We start from the raw sequence: 25,247 nt of genomic DNA on the forward strand, positions 1-25,247 counted from the left end.
TGTCACACCCTGATCTGTTTCACCTGTCTATGTGCTTGTCTCCACCCCTCCACCTGTCTCCACAGGTGTCGCTCATTTTCCCCATTATCCCCTGTGCATTTATACCTGTGTTTTTGTTTTTTTGCCAGTTTGTTTTGTTCGTTAAGCCTACCAGTGTTTTTCATCTTGCTCCTGTCTATCTCTATAGGTCCTTTTTCTAGCTTTCCTGGTTTTGATCATTCTGACTGCCCTGAGCCTGCCTGCCGTTCTGTACCTTGTGACACGATCTGGATTATTGACCTCTGCCTAGCCCTGACCCTGAGCCTGCCTGCCGTTCTGTACCTTGTGACACGATCTGGATTATTGACCTCTGCCTGCCCTGACCCTGAAACTGCCTGCCGTTCTGTACCTTGTGACACGATCTGGATTATTGACCTCTGCCTGCCCTGACCCTGAAACTGCCTGCCTTTCTATAACTTTCGGATTCTGATCTGTGTAACGGACGCCTGCCTGCCCTTGACCTGTCATTTTGCCTGGCCCCTGTCTATGTAATAAACTTTTGTTACTTCGACACTGTCTGCATCTGGGTCTTCTCCTGAAAAGTGATAAAAAGAGAAGATAGAGAATCAGAGAGTAGATACAATAGGTAGTAGAGCTAGTTAGAGATACAGATTTGTGTGTGTGTGTTTGTGTTTGTTTGTGTGAGTACATGAGAAGAGTTCTTGTTTGCGTCCCAAATGGCACCCTATTCACTTTGTAGTACACTATTTCTGACCAGGGCACATAAGGAAACATTTGAACTATATAGGAAATAGGATGCCATTTGAGACGAACACACCTGTGTTTCCTGTTTCATCAAATGCATTGTTGATACAGTCACTCTGTTCTCATTGACAGTAAAGCAGGGTTGAAATCAGGCTTGAGGTTTCTCAGTCATAAATAGACTCTGAGTACAGCAAGGTTAACTTCTGTTACCAGAAAGGTAAGAATATTTATTTTCTAAATCTCTCCATTCATATGCACCTCACTAAAGTTAAGTTATGAGCTATAGTACAATGTGTAGAATACTATATAATTCAAACATTGAGTTATTCTTTTATTAATTAAAAAAAGTTTTTCAATTTGCACTAATCTACCACAACATATGGACAATACAACACATTATTACACACTACTCTACCACAACATATCTACAATACAACACATTATTACACACTACTCTACCACAACATATCTACAATACAACACATTATTACACACTACTCTACCACAACATATCTACAATACAACACATTATTACACACTACTCTACCACAACATATCTACAATACAACACATTATTACACACTACTCTACCACAACATATATACAATACAACACATTATTACACACTACTCTACCACAACATATCTACAATACAACACATTATTACACACTACTCTACCACAACATATCTACAATACAAAATCAATAATACAGAAAAATAAAATATATCAAAATCTATGTGTTTGTAGAGTGTGAGTTTTAGCATTTGCGTGTGTGTGTCCACAAGGTTAGCTGTACAAGACTGTGTGTGATTTTGTTTGTGTGTGTGATTTTGTTTGTGTGTGTGTGAGTAAGTGAGAGGAGTTCTTGTTTGCAGTCCAAATGGCACCCTGTCCCCTTATTAATGGCACCAAATTCACTTTAGATCACTATTTTTGACCAGACCACATCAGGAAAGAGTTAGTGAACTATGTCGGAAATAGGATGCTATTTGAGACGTACACACCTGTGTTTCCTGATTCATCAAATAAATTGCTGATACAGTCACTCTGTTCTCATTGACAGTAAAGCAGAGTTGAAGTTTGTCATTCAAACATAGACTCTGAGAACAGCAAGGTTATTAACTTCTGTTACCAGCAAGGTAAGAATCTTTATTTTCTTAATCTCTCTATTCATATGAACCTCACTAAAGTTAAGTTATGAGCTATAATAGAATGTATATAATGCTATAGAATTTAAACATTAGGTTCTTATTTTATTAATTTCAAAAAGTTATTTTTAAATGTACATTATTTTTACCAGAATATTCAAAGTTATTCAGAACTAATACACTCCCCAGAAATATCTGTTAGATACAACAGGTAGTATTTGTATTTATTCTGGATCCCCATTTAGTTCCTGTCAAGGCAGCAGCTACTCTTCCTGGGGTTCAACCATGATTACGCAATTACATACAATAAAACAGTACTTCACACAACACATTATTACACACTACTCTACCACAACATATCTACAATACAACACATTATTACACACTACTCTACCACAACATATCTACAATACAACACATTATTACTCACTACTCTACCACAACATATCTACAATACAACATATTATTACACACTACTCTACCACAACATATCCACAATACAACACATTACACACTACTCTACCACAACATATCTACAATACAACACATTATTACACACTGCTCTACCACAACATATCTACAATACAACATATTATTACACACTACTCTACCACAACATATATACAATACAACACATTACACACTACTCTACCACAACATATCTACAATACAACACATTATTACACACTGCTCTACCACAACATATCTACAAAACAAAATCAATAATTCAGAAAATGTAATATATCAAAATCTTGTAAAGTGTGAGATTTAGCATTTGTATGTGTGTGTGTCCACGAGGTTAGCTGTACAAGACTGTGTGTTTCTGTTTGTGTATGTAAGTGAGAGGAGTTCTTGTTAGCAGTCCAAATGGTGCCCTTTTCCCTTAGAAATGGCACCAAATTCACTTTAGTTTACTCTTTCTGACCAGGGCACATCAGGAAAGAGTTAGTGAACTATGTAGAAAATAGGATGCCATTTGAGACGTACACCTGTGTTTCCTGTTTCATCAAGTACATTGTTGACTCAGTCACTCCGTTCTCATTGACAGTAAAGCAGGGTTGAAGTTTGTCATTCAAACATAAACTCTGAGAACAGCAAGATTAACTTCTGTTACCAGCAAGGTAAGAATCTTTATTTTATAAATCTCTCCATTCATATGAACCTCACTAAAGTTAAGCTATGAGCTATAGTACAATGTCTATAATGTTATAGAATTGAAACATTAAGCTATTATTTTATTCATTTCAAAACGTTGTTTTTAAATGTACATTATTTTTTACCAGAATATTCAAAGTTATTCAGAACTAATACACTCCCCAGAAATATCTGTTAGATACAACAGGTAGTATTTGTATTTATTCTGGATCCCCATTAGTTCCTGTCAAGGCAGCAGCTACTCTTCCTGGGGTCCAATCATGATTACGCATTTACAATTAATATATACAGTAAAACAGTACATAAAACAAGACATTATTACACACTGCTCTACCACAACATATCTACAATACAACATATTATTACACACTACTCTACCACAACATATCTACAATACAACATATTATTACACACTACTCTACCACAACATATCTACAATACAAAATCAATTATACAGAAAGTAACAATATTAAAATCTGTGTGTAGAGTACATGTGTTAGCATTTGTGTGCGAATGCGTGTGTATATGTGCCTGTGTGTGTATGTGCCTGTGTGTATATGTGCCTGTGTGTATATGTGCCTGTGTGTGTCTCTTTATAGTCCATGCTGTTCCATAAGGTGTAGTTTTATCTGCTTTTTGAATCTGATTTTACTGCTTGACTGAATTACATGATGTGGAAGAGAGTTCCATGTAGTCATGGCTCTATGTAGTACTGTGTGTTTCCTGTAGTCTGTTCTGAACTTCGGTATTGTGAAGAGACCTCTGGTGGCATGTCTTGTGGGGTATGTATCGGTGTCTGAGCTGTGAGCTAGTTGCTTAACCAGACAGCTTGGTGATTTCAATATGTCAACTCTCACAAAGACAAGTAGTGATGCAGTCAATCTCTGCTGTACTTTGAGTCTGGAGAGATTGACATGCATATTATTAATGTTAGCTCTCAGTGTACATTTAAGGGCCAGACGTGCTGCTCTGTTCTGGGCCAATTGTAGTTTGCCTACGTCCCTCTTTCATATGACTGGACAGTAGTCCAAGTGCAACCAAACTAGGGCCTGTAGGACTTATCCCCCTATCCCCATCTTAGCTACCATTGCATCAATATCTTTTGACCATGAAAATGTAGAATCCAGGGTTACACCAAGCGGTTTAGTCTCTTCAACTTTCTAAAATGTCCACATTATTCATCACAAGATTTAGTTGAGGTTCAAGGTTTGTCCCAAATACAATGTTTTTCATTTTTAAAGTATTTAGCGCTCTCTGATTACTTGCCACCCATTCTAAAACTTACTGCATCTCTTTAAGTGTTGCAGTAAGCGCTGTACATGTTGAGTGTCCCTCCCTATAAGCATGTTGAAAGGAAATTGTTAATTTGTTCACAATGAAATACAATTGTATCTCGTCAAACACCATTTTTTTCAAGTTTACTAACGGTTGGTAGCAAGCTGATTGGTCGGCTGTTTGAATCAACGGGTGCTTTGCTATTCATGAGTAGCGGAATAACTTTTGGAAGTTCATTATGGTAGGAGACTATAACACAGTGTTAAGTACCTCAATGGACTGTAAAGGTAATCACTCTACAAACTATCATCACCGTGCCCTTAAGGAAATATTACGGACACATTAGAAATAGTGTATATTTGGAGACTAAAAAACCCCGACCTAGTGAGATATACATGGAGGAGACTTAATCAAGCTAGTCGTCTTGACTACTTTCTTGTCTCTTTCTCTCTTGCGTCAAAGGTTAAAAAAGTTTTAATAGGAGAGAGAATGCGATCGTATCATCATCTAATTGGCAATCACATAACTCTTATAGATTTTCCATGTGGATGGGGATATTGGAAATTTAATCAAAGTTTACTGGAGGACAAATTTATAACTGAATTTTTCCAGTATAATATAGGCTCAGCAAATCCCCTTATTGTTTGGGATACCTTTTAAATGTACCTTCAGGGGTCATTCAATTCAATATTCATCAATAATAAAAAAGCAGATTCTGGCTAAAGAGACAAGATTAACAAGGGAAATCCATGAACTAATAGTGCAGGTAGATAGCAATAAAAACAATACTACAGAGATACAAAATAAGTTAGAGGAAAAACAAAAAGAACTTGAGGAACTTTTTCAAGAACGATCTAATATAATCTATTACAAAAATAAAGAAAACTGGATGGAATATGGAGAAAAATGCACAAAATTCTTCCTGAATCTCCAATACAGGAACACTAACAAAAAGAATTTGCAGAAACTTGTTACTGAAGACGGAATCATCTCTGATTCTCCAAATTATATTTTAAAAGAGGAAGCTAATTATTTTAGGCAGATGTTCTCTTTTCCATCTAGTCCTCTCTCACTGAATGAAGATTACGGTAAAGAATTATTTCCAAATAATATAAAAAATGGAAAATTGAGAAATGTACAGAACGATCAGAGTGAAGCCCAAATTACAGAAGAATACATTTTTTAGGCTATTAAATCCTTTCAGTCTGGAAAAACCCCAGGACTTGATGGCATACTGGCAGCGGTATATCAAGCCTTTTTTGATATACTAAAAGCTCCATTGTTAGATTGTTTTAACTACTCCAATAGAAATGGTAGTCTGTCAGGTATTCAGCAGGAAGGTCTGATTTCTCTATTATTAAAACAAGACCCAGATGGCAAATATAAAGACCCAGCCTATCTAAAAAACTGGAGGCCCCTTACACTTCAATGTTGTGATGTCAAAATACTAGCGAAATGTATAGCACTCAGAATTAAAAGGGTTTTACCAAGTATTGTTCATCCTGATCAGACAGGTTTTTTACATAGATGATACATTGGAGATAATATATGACAACTACTAGAAATAATATTACATCATGAAACATCTAAGAAGCCAGGCCTGGTATTTATAGAGGATTTTGAAAAGGCATCTGATAAAGTAAGACTGGGTTTTATTTATAAATGCCTAGATTTCTTCAATTTCAGGGTATTCTCTTATAAAATGGGTCAAAATAATGTATAGCAACCCCAGGTGTAAAATAGTCAACGACTACTTTTCAGAGTTTTGAATTGTCAAGAGGAGTTAAACAGGCGTGTCCGCTGGCACCATATCTATTTGTTATGGCCATTGAAATGCTAGCTATTAAAATCAGCTCCAATAACATTAGAGGAATAGAAATCCAAGGCTTAAAAATAAAGATGTCCATGTATGCCGATGACTCAAGTTTTATACTAAGTCCGCAAGCTAGATCCCTGCAATGTCTCATTGAAGATCTAGATAACTTTTCTGTACTCTCTGGACTAAAACCTAATTATGATAAGTGTTGTCACGGCTGTCGTAAGGAGGAGCGGACCAAAGTGCAGCGTGTGTGTCGTTCCACATTTTATTTACACTGTGAAACTATGCAATACATATAAAGAGACTGAACAACAACAACCACAAACCGTGAAGCAGAGTGAACATGTACTCAAAAACACTCTCCCACAAACCCAGGTGGAAAAAAAACCTTACTTAAGTATGATCTCCAATTAGAGACAACCAGGACCAGCTGCCAATAATTGGAGATCATCCCAAACAAAACCCAACATAGAAATACAAAACTAGAACCTGACAACATAGAAAAACTAAACTAGAAAAAAACCCGTCACGCCCTGACCTGCTGTACCATAGAAAATAACAGCTTTCTAAGGTCAGGACGTGACAAGTGTTCAATATTACGTATTGGGTCTTTAAAAAATACAACTTTTACATTACCCTGCAGTTTACCTATGAAATGGGCCGATGGTGAAGTAAACATATTTGGTATTCATATCACAAAAGATATAAATAAGCTCTCAACAATGAATTTCAATAGAAAACTTGTAAAAATGGACAAGATCTTGCAACCATGGAGAGGTAAATACCTGTTAATTTATGGAAAAATTGCCGTGATTAACTCCTTAGTCATATCTCAGTTTACTCACTTATTTATGGCGCTGTCTACTCCTGATGATTTGTTTTCAAATGATATGAGCAAAAAATATTTCACTTTATCTGGGACGCTAAACGTGCCTATCTATATAATGAATATGAATTGGGTGGATTAAGATTATTAAATATAAAAGCACTAAACCTCTCTCTAAAAGCTTCACTTATTCAAACGTTTTACTTGAACCCTTAATGGTTCTCAAGTAGATTGCTAAGAAAAGCTCATCCATTGTTTAAAAATGGCCTTTTTGCCAATTAATTGAAAATTATGCTTTCTTCAAAGCATTGCAGAGCTGGCTACAATTTCAATTTCATCTCCCTGAAAAGATAGAACAAAATATTACAACAAATATTATGGCTAAACTCAAAAAGATGTTTGAAAGGGGTATTTTGTTGTTAAATGATATTGTAAATTGGAATGGTAGAGTTATGTTCTTCATGGAGTTATCAGAATTGTACGGGAAGGTCTGCTCAATCCAAGAGTATAACCAATTGATTACAGCATTACCCTAAAAATGGAGGAGGCAGGTGGCAGCGGGAGGAGGTAGGGAACTGATCTGTCTGCCCAACATAAAGGATCAAAACTGGCGGAGGAATAAAAATAGCATAAATAGGACAGTATACCAGTTTCATTGGAGGACCAGGATGTTGACAACTGTGCCATACAGATTGCAAAATAGTTGGGAAGAGCTTTTTGATGTACCGATTCCATGGTATAGGGAGTATGAGTTGATATATGAAACAATGCAAGATTCAAGACTTTGTGCTTTTCTGTTAAAACTATTGTATAGAATTCTTGCCACCAACAAAATTTTGAATATTTGGGTGCATAAAATCATCGAAGCTCTGCATATTTTGTTGTGAGGATACAGAATCAACAGACCACTTCTTTTGGTATTGCCCTCAGGTAGCCTGTTTCTGGTCTCAGGTTCCCGAAATTTACGCTAGAAATAGTACTGTTAGGAGATCTGGAGAGACCGGGTCAGTCAATTACTAATATACTAATACTCTTAGTAAAAGTATATATCTTCAACTCGCAATCTGTGGATTCTATTCGATTAGATTGATTGAAATTGTACGTTAAACATCACAGCAAAGTTGAAAAATATGTGTTGCGTAGAAACCCGAAGTGGGTGGCCAGCAGAGATAGATGGGATGGGCTGAGGGAAGCTGAGGGTTGGGATGTGGAATTGGAGACAAGTGGGAGTGGACTTGTTGTGTGGGAGATAGAATGATGGTCAAAGATAAACTTTTTTTTTTAATAAATCAAAATAAAACATTATAAAAACTATGTTTGAATGACACTGAGGGGCAGTGTTTTTACAACTAATGCCAGTTTGCCTGAGGCTGATGCTGTGCAGGTGTTTGTACACATGCATATACACACACTCTCATTCAAATAAACGCATACAACACACACATACATGTAATAGTGGCAGACATGCACACAAACATATATAGTTGCCATTGCTGTTAAGATTTAGTTGTCCTTGATGTCCTTTGTTTAAAAAAAGTATACATTTTTTTTATTTCTTTTTTTTGCATTGTTATTTGCTGTTTTGTTCTGACATTCTTTTTTCTCTAGTTCATTCTCTTGGTTCTTGGTGCATTGGGGGGTTCTTGGGGGTGGGGAATGGAATTCATTGTATTGTTTATTTTTATTCTTGGGGGGGGGGACTGTGGGAGGGGTCTCAAATGGTTGAGGGACAGTTATTGAGGAATTGTGGGGGATCTTGGAGGGTTCGGGGTCACGTTTTTGGCCTGGTGGGAGATCTGTCAACGTGCCCTTGAGCAGGGCATTGACCCTGGATGCTTTTGTGTGTCGCTCTGAATGGGAGTCTGATGGAGTTGTTGATGTAGATGTAGTTGTTGAGCGGCCTGAGGGCACACACTTTCCTGTATCTTAGATTAAAGAGATGGCAAATAGGTAGTAGAGATAGTAAGAGATAAAGAGGAGATAGAGAATCAGAGAGTTGAGTAGATACAATAGGTAGTAGAGCTAGTTAGAGACAAAGAGGAGATCAGGGAGGTTTTCAGAGTAGCAAAAACATTAAACAGCAATTACAATTCCCTAAAGTTTTTTATGTTCATTGCTGTGTCACCTATGCCCTTATATTAGTTATATTCAAGAATAAAGCCAATAATTAATTTTGATTGTGATTCATATGAATGTACCCTAGTAAAATGTCATTCAGTATAACGCCAAGTCTTTTTTTATGCCCATTTTTCATAATCACAAGGTTATATATCCATGTTTAGACTGGCAGAAATATAATTACCCAGAAAAAATGACATAATTTTATTTTGAATACCACATATTTGATGTGTCACGGGTACAACTCAAAATTTGTTGAAGGCTTTTTACAAAAACTTCCTGCCTTACACTGAAAAAAATTCTAGAATCTATGAAAATATCTTTCACTTCATCCTTGGAGATTTGTTTTTGTCTCCTCTGAGTCAACAAAACAAAGTTATTGTATTTTAATATAAAATACTGGTGTTATACTGTATGACCATATTTTGTTACCCTGAATGACACATATCACTACAGCCCACAAATATTGATTAAATGTGATTCCTTCACCAATAACAATAATTTTGGCACTGCTCAACTTGGTGCAGCCAGGTAAACTGGTGCCTCACAAGAGCATCCAGTTTGTTGTTGAAGTTTTTAACCAGATCGAGCCACGTGCCCATCTCTGTTTTTTTCACAAAATTTGTGAATGACCTTTCTCCGTTGCTTGATTTCTCCCTTTGCCACTGCTGCCATGAAAATCGGTGCATTCTCATCAGGTAGGGCCTGCTCTTTTTCATCATAGCAACACTTTGCACAAACACGGTACATGCATTGCTTGTCCTTGAGATCACAGACAATGGAAGACAGTAACTCGGAAACGCTTGAGGTTTTCAGCAACCCATTTTGGCTCAAACTGTCAACTAGAAGTTTCACATTCTCGTGATCGAGACACGCTCAGGTGTTGCGGTCATGTTCCTTCGGCTCTGTAATGTAAAATGGCCTCAGTCGTAAAAACTGTCTGTATGACAGCGAGTGTCCCATCCACCTCTGAATTGTACTCTGCGTTCTTTTAGAAATGTCATGAGTATGCGCCTCTGAACCTACTTCTTCTTTTGCGTGACCGTGTCTTTCTTCACTGAGAGAAGGCGACTATTTTCATTTCTACTGGGAAATGCAATGACCTGTGTTTTCCTCAATAAAGACATTTTATTTTTCCCTCGTGGCCTGTATTTTTCACTTAGATTGCGTTTGAATTTATTTGACCTTTGCATGCCCTTCGTAATTTGTCACTTTTTTGTTGTGATTGTTTTAGTTGCATTTCCAGTTGGAGAATTTTCTTCTTTAGTGCTCATTTTTCCTTTTGCAGCCGCTTGCAACGCTTTGATACCTTTTTCACTTTTTCTGGAGTGGAAGAAGCAAGTCGTTGCTCCAGTGTTTGAGATTAAGGCTCAAGGGATTGCTCTAGTTCTGGAGTCAAGGACTCAGATGGTTGCTCCAGCTCTGGAGGTGCAGGTTCATGTTGTACTCGTACAAGTTGTTCAGGGGGCTGCTCAAAAGAGTTTCCTTCAGTGGATACTGGACTTAAGTTCATCACCACATTCATTTATTTTATTTTTCTCGGCGCCTCCTCTGATTTAATCTCCATTTTCCCCTATTTTTTTCAGCACCAGATAGTGTCATTGTATGGATCGGTGGATGATCAGGGTTGATTTCTTCTTCTCTGATAGCTAAAAAACTAAAATTGTATAGTTGTGACACTGGCACAGAATAGGATTCGCATCCATTAAATGTTATTAGTCATCTATTAATAGTATGCTGTAAAATGATGCCACTTAATCAAAGTTTAAATATTAAATCAACTCCCTCTCCATTTCTCTCTCAAACATGTTTTGTTACTATTTCATTGCTAATGTTAATAATAATCGCTTTACTATAATACTATAATTTTAAAAACACTTTTGTAATTAGAATATTAACCCAGACAGTTACATTGAAGGACATTTTGACACTTTAGAGCCCTTCACTGAATAGTTTGCAACACAAATATTTCTGGGTCAAATAAAACAGGCTGTAGAGCTAGTTAGAGATAAAGAAATACAGTAAACATGGCTAAGGTCAAAACCTTTCCCAAAGAGAGGTTGTGTGTGTGTGTGTGTGTTCACATCCTGACCCTAGTAAGATGTCATTTTCTATAGTTTTCTATTTCCATGTTTTAGTTCTAGTTGTTCTATTTCTATGTTGGGATTGTTTGGGGTTGATCTCTAATTGGAGGCAGCTGATCCTCATTTGCCTCTGATTAGAGATCATATTTAAGTAGGGGTTTTTCTCTTCCTGTTTTGTGGGTGATTATATTTTGTGAGTGTGTTTGTTCCTCCTGCGTCAAGGTTTGTTGTTTTGTACTTAAGTTTACTTTGTTATTGCATTCAGTTTCACTATCTAATAAATATGTGGAACGAAACCGACGCTGCATTTTGGTCCGCTCCTTCGAACAGCCGTGACAGAATCACCCACCACCAAAGGACCAAGCAGCGTGGAATGGAGCAGCAGGAGAAATGGACTTGGGAAGAAATCCTGGATGGGAAAGGACCCTGGAGGCAGGCTGGGGAGTATCGCCGACCGAAGGAGGAACTTGAGGCAGCGAAGGCAGAGCGGCGATACTATGAGGCGCTATATCCACCCAGAGGCAAGTGCGAGAGGCAACCCCCCAAAAATGTGTGGGGGGGGGGCACACGGAGAGTTGGGCAGAGTCAGGGTGGAGTCCTGAGCCAACTTCGCGTGCTTACTGTGGGGAGCAAGTGACGGGGCAGGCACCGTGTTGTGCGGTGATGCGCACTGTGTCGTCAGGGCGCATTCACAGGCCGGTGTGATCTGTGCCCGCACCCTGCAGTTGTTGAGCTGAGGTGAGCATCCAGCCAGGGCGGGTTGTGCAAGCCATACGCTCCAGGCCTCCAGTGCGCATCCGCGGCCCAGTACGTCCTGTGCCTGCTCCTCGCACTCTCCCGCCAGTGCGCCTCCATAGTCCAGTACGTCCTGTGCCTGCTCCTCGCACTCTCCTTTCAGTGCGCATCCATAACCCGGTACAGCCAGTGCCTGCTGTGAGCACTCGGCCCTTAGTGTGTCTCCCCAGTCCGGTGAGACCGATTCCTGCTCCTCGCACTATTCCTCCAGTACGCAGCCATAACCCGGTACAGCCAGTGCCTGCTGTGAGCACTCGGCCCTTAGTGCGTCTCCCCAGTCCGGTGAGACCGATTCCTGCTCCTCGCACTCTCCCTCCAGTGCGCCTCCATAGCCCAGTACGTCCTGTGCCTGCTGTGAGCAACTCTCCCTCCAGTGCGCCTCCATAGCCCAGTACGTCCTGTGCCTGCTGTGAGCAACTCTCCCTCCAGTGCGCCTCCATAGCCCAGTACGTTCTGTGCCTGCTCCCCGCACTCGCCCTGAGGTGCATGTTACTAGTCTGGCGCCTCCTATGCCAGCTCCACGCATCAGGCCTCCAGCGCGCCTGCCCAGTCCGGGGTGTCCTGTTCCTGCTCCCCGCACTCGACTTGAGGTGCGTGTTACCAGTCTGGCGCCACCTATACCAGTCCCACGCATTGGACTTCCAGTGCGCATCCTCAGTCTGGAGCCCCCAGCGACGCTCCTCAGCCCGGAGCCTCGAGCGACGCTCCTCAGCCCGGTGCCTCCAGCGACGCTCCTCAGCCGGTGCCTCCAGCGACGCTCCTCAGCCGGAGTCTCCATCGACGCTCCTCAGCCCGGAGCCCTCAGTGGCGGTCTGCAACTCAGAGCCTTCAGCCGTGGTCTGCAACTCAGAGCCTTCAGCCGTGGTCTGCAACCCAGAAATGCTCACTAACAGGGATGTAAACAAATTTGTGCAAAACATTTGAGAGAAATAAGCTTTTTGTACATATGGAACATTTCTGGAATCTTTCATTACAGCTCATGAAACATGGGACCAACACTTTACAAGTTGTGTTTATATTTTAGTTCAGTGTACAATCAGATCAGTTGTTAATATGAATATATTATCTTCTCTATTTTATTATATTTTTGATTGTTTTGTTTCACTTTGTCCACAATGGACATTTACTCTGTCTGACTGCTGCTCCCTCTATGGACATTCCTCCCTCAACGGTCTTTACTCTTCCCCAATGGACATTCGTCACTGTAAAGTGTATACATATACACTGTGTATATATAGTATTATTTTATTTTTTATAAATCATGATGATGTCATTTAAAACTATATCAGTTGGCACTAAAATATTATATTTGTTTGAACTTTTGAGATAAGGATATGTTTGTTTTATTTACTTAATGTCTACTTATTTGTTCCATTGTGTGTGTGTGTGTGTGTGTGTGTGTGTGTGTGTGTGTGTGTGTGTGTGTGTGTGTGTGTGTGTGTGTGTGTGTGTGTGTGTGTGTGTGTGTGCTGTGTGTGTGTGTGGCTGTGTGTTGTGTGTGTTGTGTGTGTCTGTGTGTCTGTGTGTCTGTGTGTCTGTGTGTCTGTGTGTCTGTGTGTCTGTGTGTAGGAGCTGGTAGCTGCTTCTGAGAGGGAACAGATGCCTGCAGTGGCAGAGAGGGCCAAACTCACCGGCACCTCTTCTGGAATGTGAGCGGACATTTAGTATATTAGTCTGATATAAGAACTATGTAGTCACTGGTGAGATTGAATATATGAGTCTACTGGTCTGGTGCTGGAGAGATAATTCACTTTAAAAGCAGTCGAGTGACCATTTAACATCTCTATCATAATGTATAGCATCATTCTCATTAACTGAGTGAAATTACTATAGAATAGTAAAATGCCCACAGCATGTGGTGGTGGTGTAGGGGAACAGAACAGTGTAGTGACCACAGCATGTGGTGGTGGTGTAGGGGAACAGAACAGTGTAGTGACCACAGCATGTGGTGGTGCTGTAGGGGAACAGAACAGTGTAGTGACCACAGCATGTGGTGGTGCTGTAGGGGAACAGAACAGTGTAGTGACCACAGCATGTGGTGGTGCTGTAGGGGAACAGAACAGTGTAGTGACCACAGCATGTGGTGGTGGTGTAGGGGAACAGAACAGTGAAGTGACCACAGCATGTGGTGGTGCTGTAGGGGAACAGAACAGTGTAGTGACCACAGCATGTGGTGGTGGTGTAAGGGAACAGAACAGTGTAGTGACCACAGCATGTGGTGGTGGTGTAGGGGAACAGAACAGTGTAGTGACCACAGCATGTGGTGGTGGTGTAGGGGAACAGAACAGTGAAGTGACTGTTTCCTGTGTCCAGGTTGACCCGGTCTGGAGAGAAGCATCACCATCTGGAGAGGCAGAGGGAGGTGACTAGGGCACTGGTCATCAAGGTAAGACTAGTCATTTCAGACCGGTGAACAAACCACATATAGATCACAGCTATGTAATAAATACACTGTGTGTGTGTGTGTGTGTGTGTGTGTGTGTGTGTGTGTGTGTGTGTGTGTGTGTGTGTGTGTGTGTGTGTGTGTGTGTGTGTGTGTGTGTGTGTGTGTGTGTGTGTGTGTGTGTGTGTGTGTTGGTGCGTGCATGCATGCGCTAAAGTTCCTAATGTAATCTATTTCATGATGATATGAGGATGTGATATTGAGAGACCAGTAGAAATATTATAGTACGTCTTAACAATATTAATATATTAATTATCTTTATTTTTTGTTTTACAGAGAGATCACATTGAGTGAGGGAATAATCATCTTTCCTTCACTCTACGAGAACCACAACTTGCTGACAAATTAGAAAATATAATGTCACCATGGACAACTGTAGAAAAAATATAGACTGTTGAAAAAGTCATTTCTGGACAGAAAAATGTATCCAATGTACCTTTTTGACCAGAGATCTGCTAACGAATCCTCAAACTGCTCTCTTGATCCCATCCCCACAATGTTTCTAATTGTTTGTTAAACAATGTCTAAGAAATTGTACAGTGCTCTTTGTTTTGTCACCTTTACCTGGTTGTAATCTTGTTAATTGACATACACAGTGCATTCGGAAAGTATTCAGACACCTTGACTTTTCCACATTTTGTTACGTTACAGCCTTAATCTAAAATGTATTAAATGTATTGTTTTCCTCATCAATCTATACAAAATACCCCATAATGACAAAGCGAAAACAGGTTTTTAGAAAATGTTGCAAATGTATTAAAATAAAAAAACTGAAAAAACATATTTACTTATGTATTCAGACCCATTGCTATGAAATTCGAAATTGAGCTCAGGTGCATCCTGTTTCCATTGATCATCCTTGAGATGTTTCTACAAGTTGGAGTCCACCTGTGGTAAATTCAATTTATTGGACATGATTTGAAAAGGCACACACCTGTCTATATTAGGTCCCGCAGTTCACAGCGCATGTCAGTGCAAAAACCAAGCCATGAGGTCGAAGGAATTGTCCGTAGTTCTCCGAGAGAATTGTGTCGAGGCACAGATCTAGGGAAGCTTACCAAAAAATGTCTGCAGCATTGAAGGCCTCCATCATTCTTAAAATGGAACCACCAAGACTCTTCCAGGAGCTGGCCACCCGGCCAAACAGAGCAATCGGGGGAGAAGGGCCTTGGTCAGGGAGGTGACCAAGAACCCAATGGTCTCTGACAGAGCTGGGAGAACCTTCCAGAAGGACAACCATCTCTGCAGCACTCCACCAATCAGGCCGTTATGGTAGAGTGGCCTGACGGAAGCCACTCCTCAGTAAAAGGCACATGACAGCCCACTTGGAGTTGGCCAAAAGGCACCTAAAGAACTCTCAGACCACGAGAAACAAGATTCTCTGGTCTGATGAAACCAAGATTGAACTCTTTGGCCGGAATGCCAATCGTCACGTCTGGAGGAAACCTGGCGCCATCCCTACGGTGAAGCATGGTGATGACAGCATCATGCTGTGGGGATGTTTTTCAGCGACAGGGACTGGGAGACTAGTCAGGATCGAGGGAAAGATGAACGGAGCAAAGCACAGAGAGATCCTTGATGAAAACCTGCTCCAGAGTGCTCAGGACCTCTGACTGGGGGCAAAGGTTCACCTTCCAACAGGACAACGACCCTAAGCACACAGCCAAGACAACGCAGGAGTGGCTTCGGGACAAGTCTCTGAATGTCCTTGAGCAGCCCAGTCAGAGCCCGGGTTGAACCCGATCGAACATCTTTAAAGAGACCTGAAAATAGCTGTGAAGCGACACTCCCCATCCAACCTGATAGAGCTTGAGAGGATCTGCAGAGAAGAATGGGAGAAACTCACCAAATACAGGTGTGCCAAGCTTGTAGCGTCATACCCAAGAAGACTCAAGGCTGTAATCGCTGCCAAAGCTGCTTCAACAAAGTACTGAGTAAAGGGTCTGAATATTTATGTAAATATTACATTTTATTTTTGCTGTAAAATTTCTAGAAACCTGTTTTTGCATTGTCAATATGGGGTATTGTGTAGATTTCTGAGAAAACAGGTGGACTGTCCTCCCATCCTAGAGAGACCACTGGAGATCGACTGTCCTCCCAACCTAGAGGGACCACTGGAGATGGCTAACAGTCTCAACACAGAGGTAGCTGAGAACACAGAGAGGATGGATGAGGAGTTGGAAAGAGGAAGGGGTAACAGCTATACCGCTAACATCTTAATCTGGAACAATGATGAAGTTAAAGTTGTATAGAAAAACATGTTGATTGATGTTTATTTGATTATTTTTAGATTCTCCTCTCCTCCTGGACCACCATCACATGGTAAAACCCTCACTGTAAATAGAGAACATTTGAATTTAAAAACAATTCTTCACATGATTGGTTGAATTACAGTATCTATTGTTTCTACATTTTAGAGTTCTCCAGATGAATTTACTCCTGAAATCCATAATAAGGACAACAGGGGAGAGTACCGGTAACTTGATATATTTAATGTTTCTCATTGGTAGTTTGTATTAAAGGATAATACCTTAAATCCAGGAAATTTGATTAAAATGTCATTCTTCACCATTGTTTGTTCTAGATTCCAGTGTCCCCATGCAGGTCTGTTCCGGTGCAGTATAACAGGACTGGTGTTTAGGATGGAGGGAGAGGGAGAGGTGCTCTATAGGACAGTCCCCTGGGACTGGAGGCTTCTAGCCCAGAATGGCAAGAGACCTGCAGGACCCCTGTTCAAGTTTACATGCCTTAAGAGGTCTGTCTGTCAACTACACCTCCCACACTGTGAGATCTACAATAGTGAGTAATCATATCATGAAGGGTTAACTTCACTTTTCATGTTTCAGGACTCTTCTGAAAGAACATATTCTCATTATTTCCATATTATTTACACATTATTATATATTTTATTTTCTGCTTTAGTCTCAGCATTGTTATTTTTGTCTTGTTGGTCAGAGACAGCTCTAAATGTTCTTTCTTTACCAGGTGGTGGATGTGACTTCCTGTCTGTAGCCCATGTGACTGATGACATCATAGAGTTTATCCCTCCCCGTGAGATAACAGAAACACACATCATAATAAACATCAGTGGATTCTCTGCTTATGGTGAAGTCAAGGATGAAGACTCACCCACCGTTCCTATAAGGGCACTTGTCTTGTTGTTCTACAAACCCCCAGTTGTTCCTAAAAAGAGATCCATCCTGAATGTGTTGTGGCTTCCCAGAAATGCTGTGATCAGGGAGGTAAGAATATCATGAATGTCAATTCAATCAAGCACACACTGTGGTAAACACACAGGACATTAAACCACAAATTCATGTTTTGGTAATGTTATTACTTGGATAATGTTTTCTGATTTAAATAAAGAATAACAACGTGATTGTATGAATACATTTCAAGGTGCAGGAGGAGTGGAAAAGAAGGAATGGAGACAAATGCATCTATATTGAAACAAATCCTCGCTGCCAACTAACTCCAAATAAAGAATACGAGCTCTCCACAGATCTTACAGATGAATATCTAATTCAACCAAAGGTGAATTCTGAGCAAGGGAGAGAAGAGACATTGCTTGCACGTGAACATTATCTTATAATAACTGAATATATAAAGTTAACATCATATCATTTAATAGACTAACACTGTATCTTTCTGTCAGGATGCAGAATTTGTAGATTTTGAATCCTATGAAAACTACTTCCCAACATTCCAGTTGTTCATACAAACTGTTGTTGTGGAAGTTAATCTTCTTCTGAAAGAAAATGGTGGTGAAGAATCTGTCTGGTACAGACATGTCTGGCTTCCAGGTAACACGCAGTAGCAGTAGCAGGAGCAGTAGCAGGAGCAGTAGCAGGAGCAGTAGCAGGAGTAGTAGCAGGAGTAGTAGCAGTAGCAGCAGTAGCAGCAGTAGTAGCAGTAGCAGCAGTAGCAGTAGCAGCAGTAGCATTAGTAGCAGTAGTAGTAGTAGTAGCAGTAGTAGTAGCAGAAGTAGTAGTAGTAGTCCTTTTTGAACAATAACAAACTAGAGATGTATCACCATTATAAACCTCTCAATAACAAACTAGAGATTCATCACCATTATAAACCTCTCAATTAGAAACTAGAGATTCATCACCGTTATAAACCTCTCAATAACAAACTAGAGATTCATCACCATTATAAACCTCTCAATAACAAACTAGAGATTCATCACCATTAATAACCTCACAAAGCCAGATGTCTTCCTCCCCACCTTGTTATCATGTTCTGGCCACTCGTCTTCCTCTCCACCTTGTCCTCCTGCTCTGGCCACTCATCTTCCTCCCCAGCTTGTCCTCTCTCTTTCCCTCAGGTCTCGCTGACCTCACGGCTACCTTGCCTGCTCTGTCTTCACAGCCTCTGGCTCATCCCACCCCAGGTCCCACTGGCCCTGTGACTGCTGCTGCAGCAGCGGCTCACTCCCTCTCTCTGCCAGTGAGGACCTCTCCCCACCTTAGGTCCGTCTAGCCCTGTGAACACTTCTCTGACAACGGCTCGCCCTCTCTCTGCCCACCTCTCCCCACCTCAGGTCCCTCTGGCCCACCTCAGGCCCCTCTGGCCCCTCTCTCTGCCCACCTCAGGTCCCTCTGGCCCCTCTCTCTGCCCACCTCAGGTCCCTCTGGCCCCTCTCTCTGCCCACCTCAGGTCCCTCTGGCCCCTCTCTCTGCCCACCTCAGGTCCCTCTGGCCCCTCTCTCTGCCCACCTCAGGTCCCTCAGGCCCCTCTCTCTGCCCACCTCAGGTCCCTCTGGCCCCTCTCTCTGCCCACCTCAGGTCCCTCAGGCCCCTCTCTCTGCCCACCTCAGGTCCCTCTGGCCCCTCTCTCTGCCCACCTCCGGTCCCTCAGACCCCGTCCTTGGCCCCTCTCATACAACACAGACGTTATCTGCTCGGCTCACCCTTCTCATAGCTAGGAGTTGGATGACTACCACTCCGTTGTTATGGATCTGGCCGTTCGTTTTGGTGGCGCAACAATCTACCACTTCCATTTGCTGTCATTACCATGGGCTGTACAGTGTGCAATATTAACAAATTATTCATATACAGTATGTGATACTATTTTTCTCTCTCTCTATATATATATATATTTTTTTTTTTACTTCGCCAATGGTTCCATTCCCATCTGAGACCAATACTATCACTGTATGGCTATCCTGATGATCAATTCTCCGGACACTCTTTCCACATCGGAGCTGCATCCATGGCATCTCGACACGACATCACAGACCACACTATACAACTTCTTGGCCGCTGGTCCTCTCAAGCCTATCATTCATACATCCATTCTGACATCAAAAACATCAGGACAGCCCACAACATGCTCATCTCTCAGAACCTGCATTAACTCAGGCACAGTCCTCCAGTCTCTGCCTCATTTCACAGACAACATCTACCTCAAACACCGTATCCTACCCAACCAGCCAAAGAGAATTGGCTCCCCAGCCGATCCTGGTTACTCTAAAGGTTTCTCTCTTTCCAGGGATTATTTTTGTCTTGCTCTCCTGGGGTCAAAGCTTGGCTCACTCTGTGGGCATCTCGTCCATACACCTTAACTACCTCAAGTGATACCGCCAACCATTCAGCACCTGCAGTCCAAAACAGCTCACTTCCTCTCCAGGGTCCGACTGACTTCGAGTTCTCTTTTTTGGGATTTCCTTCACCACAGCAGCCTAATTACCACGGCCTGACGGTGAAGTCTACCTGAGGCTCCAAGTCAAACCCTACAGAGTCAACCCCTCCTGAATCCTCCCTCTGCAGCCCTCTGTTTCATCCGGTCCATTCTCATTTCCCCTCCTGAATCCCTCCTCTACAGTCCTCTGCTTCATCTGGTCCATTCTCATTCCCCTCCTGAATCCCTCCTCTGCAGCCTTCTGCTTCATCCGGTCCATTCTCATTCCCCTCCTGAATCCCTCCTCTGCAGCCTTCTGCTTCATCCGGTCCATTCTCATTCTTCTCCTGAATCCCTCCTCTGATTCATATGATCCATCTCATTTCCCGACTGACTCCACGTTCACATTCCATTTCCTCAATAAATATTCTAAACCCATTTCCTGTCTGGTCCTTAAACTGGTGAATACTGCAGCCTTATGTAGAGCCTCAATACAAGACCCTGATATGACCTATTTACCATAAACAATGTCTGGTTAAAGGTAAATGTATTCTCTTTTATCCATAGCCACGCCCCCAAGCGATGACTCAGCAGGTAAATGGTTTCCAATAAGGTTTTCACATAGTAGATGGCTGAATGTTATTGAATCAAAACCCTTACTAATCCAGTATGCCGGTATATGGATATTCAATTAGATTCATTATGATACATCATTATTGTACTATATAGTACAACACCTTCTCTTTCTCATCCACAGTCTCCCCAACAGAAGTTCCCTCTTCAGGTAACGGTTCTCATCAAACCTTCTACCTGTCTTAGTCTCATCACCGATGGTTTCCTTATCATAAACAATGATACTATGAGGAAATCAAATGTGAAGAACTCAAATGATCCTAATGGTTTTGTGTTGTTAAATGAATGATGGTGTACAGTGCCTTTCATTGGATCTTGCCTGCAGTGTAGCCTAGCTCACTTTAAATACTATATACCCACTATTTAATGATATGGATGGTCTGTCAAATGACAATTTCTTGAGGATCATGTGTAATCAAGGTCTCTTTTTATCCAGTTAAACCACCAGGTGGTGCTACAGCAGGTAAATATAAGTTCCTGTCTTCCCCCAAGATATTTAATTGTGGTGGAGGAGAGAGTTCCCCAATATCAGATTTTTTTCAGTAAACACACTAATGTAGCTTTTTAGACTCCTAAAGATAAGGGAAAGAAAACAGTTACTTAATGGTGAGCAAGTGTTTCGCCTTTTTCTTTTCAATTATGAGTTAATTGTTTGACTACTGTGGTTGAGTGCCTTCCACTTCTTTCCTAATTCAATTACAATTATTAAAGGTAGACTCAGCAAGATGGAATCATCACACAACAGGGACTTGTTGTTTACATACAAGGAGAATATGATCCTTCAGGACTGTTTATTTTAGTTATTACTATGTCACGTTATATTTCTCATCGTTTTATTTTTCTGTATCCAGGGACAACAAATGTTTCTTATCTGCTGCTGGGCACTCTGGCAGAGCTGGTTTCAAAAGAGCTGGAGGCATTTCAGTGGCACCTGATTCAGGGTGTGGAGGGCTTTACTTCAATCCCAAGGGGCCAGCTGGAGAACGCTAACAAACAGGTCACAGTGGATAGGATGGTGCAGCAATACCTTGACGACGGCGCTGTGAAGATCACACTGGAGATCCTGAGGAAGATGGACCAGAACAAACTGGCTGAATACTTAGAGAAGAAGTTCCCAAACAATGTCTGAATTGTATACAGTATGTCTACAACTGTATATGCGTTCACACGTCAAGTCTTCTCGAGTTGGGCTCGGTGATGGAACAACTGCTGAACATCTGAGTATGTGGTTGTTTGTGTGGGAAGGGTGGATTGTGTGTGTGTGTATCCCACATCTGTTGTTATGGGGTAATGGTGTTAGGGACAATATACTGTAGGATGAATCACAATAATGATTTGCCAAAATAATAATTCCTTGCCAAAAATGTGATTTTTGTAATGTCAGTCCTGGTTATAGGTAACAATCCTTTGTATAAACTGCCTACATTATTACACATGTTATTATTTAATTGTGGAAATAAATTAAGATATGCAAGATTATATATATATATACATATATATATATATATACAGTTGAAGTCGGAAGTTTACATACACCTTAGCCAAATACATTTCAACTCAGTTTTTCACAATTCCTGACATTTAATCCTAGTAAAAAATCCCTGTCTTAGGTCAGTTAGGATCACCACTTTATTTTAAGAATGTGAAATGACATAATAGTAGAGAGTGATTTATTTCAGCTTTTATTTATTTCATCACATTCCCAGTGGGTCAGAAGTTGACATACACACAATTAGTATTTGGTAGCATTGCCTTTAAATTGTTTAACTTGGGTCAAACGTTTCGGGTAGCCTTCCACAAGCTTCCCACAATAAGTTGGGTGAATTTTGGCCCATTCCTCCTGACAGAGCTGGTGTAACTGAGTCTGGTTTGTAGGCCTCCTTGCTCACACATGCTTTTTCAGTTCTACCCACAAATTTTCTATAGGATTGAGGTCAGGGCTTTGTGATGGCCACTCCAATACCTTGACTTTGTTGTCCATTTTGCCACAGCTGTGGAAGTATGCTTGGGGTCATTGTCCATTTGGAAAAACCCATTTGCGACCAAACTTTAACTTCCTGACTGATGTCTTGAGATGTTACTTCAATATATCCACATAATTTCCATCCTCATGATGCCATCTATTTTGTGAAGTGCACCAGTCCCTCCTGCAGCAAAGCACCTCCACAACATGATGCTGCCATCCCCGTGCTTCACGGTTGGGATGGTGTTCTTCGGCTTGCAAGCATCCCCCTTTTTCCTCCAAGCATAACAATGGTCATTATGCCCAAACAGTTCTATTTTTGTTTAATCAGACCAGAGGACATTTCTCCAAAAAGTATGATCTTTGTCCCCATGTGCAGTTGCAAACCATAGTCGATATAGGACTCGTTTTACTGTGGATATAGATACTTTTGTACCCGTTTCATACAGCATCTTTACATGGTCCTTTACTGTTGTTCTGGGATTGATTTGCACTTTTTGCACCAAAGTATGTTCATCTCTAGGAGACAGAACGCGTCTCCTTCCTGAGCGATATGACGGCTGTGTGGTCCCATGGTGTTTATGCGTACTATTGTTTGTACAGATAAACGTGGTACCTTCAGGCGTTTGGAAATTGCTCCCAAGGATGAACCAGATTTGTGGAAGTCTACAATTTTTTTCTGAGGTCTTGGCTGATTTCTTTTGATTTTCCCATGATGTCAAGCAAAGAGGCACTGAGTTTGAAGGTATGCCTTGAAATACATCCACAGGTACACCTCCAATTGACTCAAATTATGTTAATTAGCCTATCAGAAGCTTCTAAAGCCATGACTTAATTTTCTGGAATTTTCCAAGCTGTTTAAAGGCACAGTCAACTTAGTGTATGTAAACTTCTGACCCACTGGATTTGTGATACAGTGAATTATAAGTGAAATAATCTGTCTGTAAACAATTGTTGGAAAAATGACTTGTGTCATGCACAAAGTAGATGTCCTAACCGACTTGCCATAACTATAGTTTGTTAAAACCTCTCTGGGCTACGTGGGACGCTACCGTCCCACCCACGGTTCACACTATTCAACAGCCAGTGAAATATCAGGGCCGCAAATTTAAAACAATAAAAATCTCATAATTCAAATTTCTCAAACATACAACTATTTTACACCATTTTAAAGATAAACTTCTCCTTAATACAACCACATTGTCCGATTTCAAAAAGGCTTTACGGCGAAAGCATAAAGTTAGATTATGTTAGGACGGAGCCTAAACAAGAAAAACCACACAGCCATTTTCCAAGCAGGAGAGGCGTCACAAAAACCAGAAATACAGCTAAAATGAAGCACTAACCTTTGACGATCTTCATCAGATGACACTCCTAGGAGTCAATGTTACACAATACATGTATGTTTTGTTTGATAAAGTTCATATTTATATCCAAAAACCCCATTTTACATTGGCGACAGGGGCGAAAATCTGAGAATCAACTTTGGAGGGGACAATTACATGAAATTTTCTCAAGAGCAATTCCTGAGGGGGACACCAAAAGTAGTGCTGTAACACATAGCCTACATTGTAATATGGTAAATGTATATTGAGGAACCAAAGAAATAAGGTGTTTGCCGTACTCCTAACTACCGGTACCCAAAACTACACAACTAATCACAACAGCAATACCATTGCCTTTAACAAATCTTAGTTCAGTCACCAGTTTAAGTTGAGAGTGGGGGTATCCATGGCATTTTCCAATTATGTTCCTATTTTACAAGTAAAAAAAATTGAGAACCTTTCATAATGTTGCCAAACAAAGACTCAACAAACTTACCTGAGACCTCCTGTCTCTGCCAGTCTGTCCCTGCATATCTGTCCCCAACTCTGCTGTCTGTGTGCCATCTGTTGCCTGCTCTGCCTAATGACATCATTGTGAAACATTTCCATTAGAATTTCATTTCTTTCTTATGAACATTTTATCAACTAGTCTTTGAGATATTAGGCTACTAGGGTTCTTACTATGCGTTTTGGTGTATTGAAAAATACTCTGATGTCCGTCTTTTATTTTTCTGCCATTTTTCTACCTGGCTGGCTGGCTGGCTACACACACAGTGTGTAGGTTATTTACAGTAGGAGATGGGCTTCTATCATCTTCAATCATTCTATTTGGGCTTCAATCTAAAAGGTAGCTAGCAAATGTGAAACGGATTAAAATGACAAGAGTTGACAGCTGTATGAGTTCACCATTTACACAACATATGCTGCAACCTTTTGTAATTTTAATATTGGCTGGCTTCCAACAATAGCTGAATTTGCAAAGTTAGCGAGCACCAATTCCGTTTCAGTGGTGTTTGCTATAATCTTTGCTACCCGGGTTAAATAAAGGTGAAATAAAATAAATAAATAAAAGTTCCCGTGCGACAATTTAGCTTTTGCAACGAGACCATTAAATATATTTAAGACAATGGTAGAAGAGAGTGTAGTTCTGTTCAGTTTGGACTTCAGTTTATCGCTAACCTTATCACAAGGACTTTGAAGCACTAATTTACATAATCTGCATGCTGATCTTGGAATAAATTGACGATAGCAAAGATTCCATCTTTGACGAGGCCACATAAATGGAATAATTACTA

General features: G+C 40.8%; 1 protein-coding gene and 1 long non-coding RNA gene across 2 annotated transcripts; both read left to right on the forward strand.

Annotated features, from left to right (window-relative positions):
• Positions 1–857: 857 nt before the first annotated feature.
• Positions 858–14,804, forward strand: LOC123731415 (uncharacterized). The gene is made up of 6 exons (XR_006762524.1): positions 858–961; positions 1,810–1,885; positions 2,943–3,015; positions 13,536–13,615; positions 14,280–14,352; positions 14,686–14,804. It is a non-coding gene; the product is annotated as an uncharacterized lncRNA (long non-coding RNA).
• A 1,490-nt stretch (positions 14,805–16,294) lies between these two features.
• On the forward strand, positions 16,295–22,095 carry LOC106592855 (uncharacterized). The gene is made up of 11 exons (XM_014184206.2): positions 16,295–16,602; positions 16,700–16,731; positions 16,827–16,885; positions 16,994–17,208; positions 17,395–17,651; positions 17,809–17,943; positions 18,065–18,212; positions 20,599–20,625; positions 20,789–20,815; positions 21,101–21,127; positions 21,516–22,095. The coding sequence occupies exons 1-11, from the start codon at positions 16,530–16,532 to the stop codon at positions 21,791–21,793; spliced, it is 1,278 nt and encodes a 425-aa protein (XP_014039681.2). The 5' UTR covers positions 16,295–16,529; the 3' UTR covers positions 21,794–22,095.
• The last annotated feature ends 3,152 nt before the right edge of the window (positions 22,096–25,247 follow it).

Source organism: Salmo salar, chromosome ssa02, assembly GCF_905237065.1.
Source record: "Salmo salar chromosome ssa02, Ssal_v3.1, whole genome shotgun sequence".
NCBI lineage: Eukaryota > Metazoa > Chordata > Actinopteri > Salmoniformes > Salmonidae > Salmo > Salmo salar.

Coding starts and splice junctions, on each gene's coding strand:
- LOC106592855 (XM_014184206.2), top strand. CDS start 16,530: ATGGCTAACAGTCTCAACACAGAGGTAGCTGAGAACACAGAGAGGATG. Junction 16,886..16,993: donor GACAACAGGGGAGAGTACCG/GTAACTTGATAT, acceptor TGTTTGTTCTAG/ATTCCAGTGTCCCCATGCAG. Junction 17,209..17,394: donor ACACTGTGAGATCTACAATA/GTGAGTAATCAT, acceptor TTTCTTTACCAG/GTGGTGGATGTGACTTCCTG.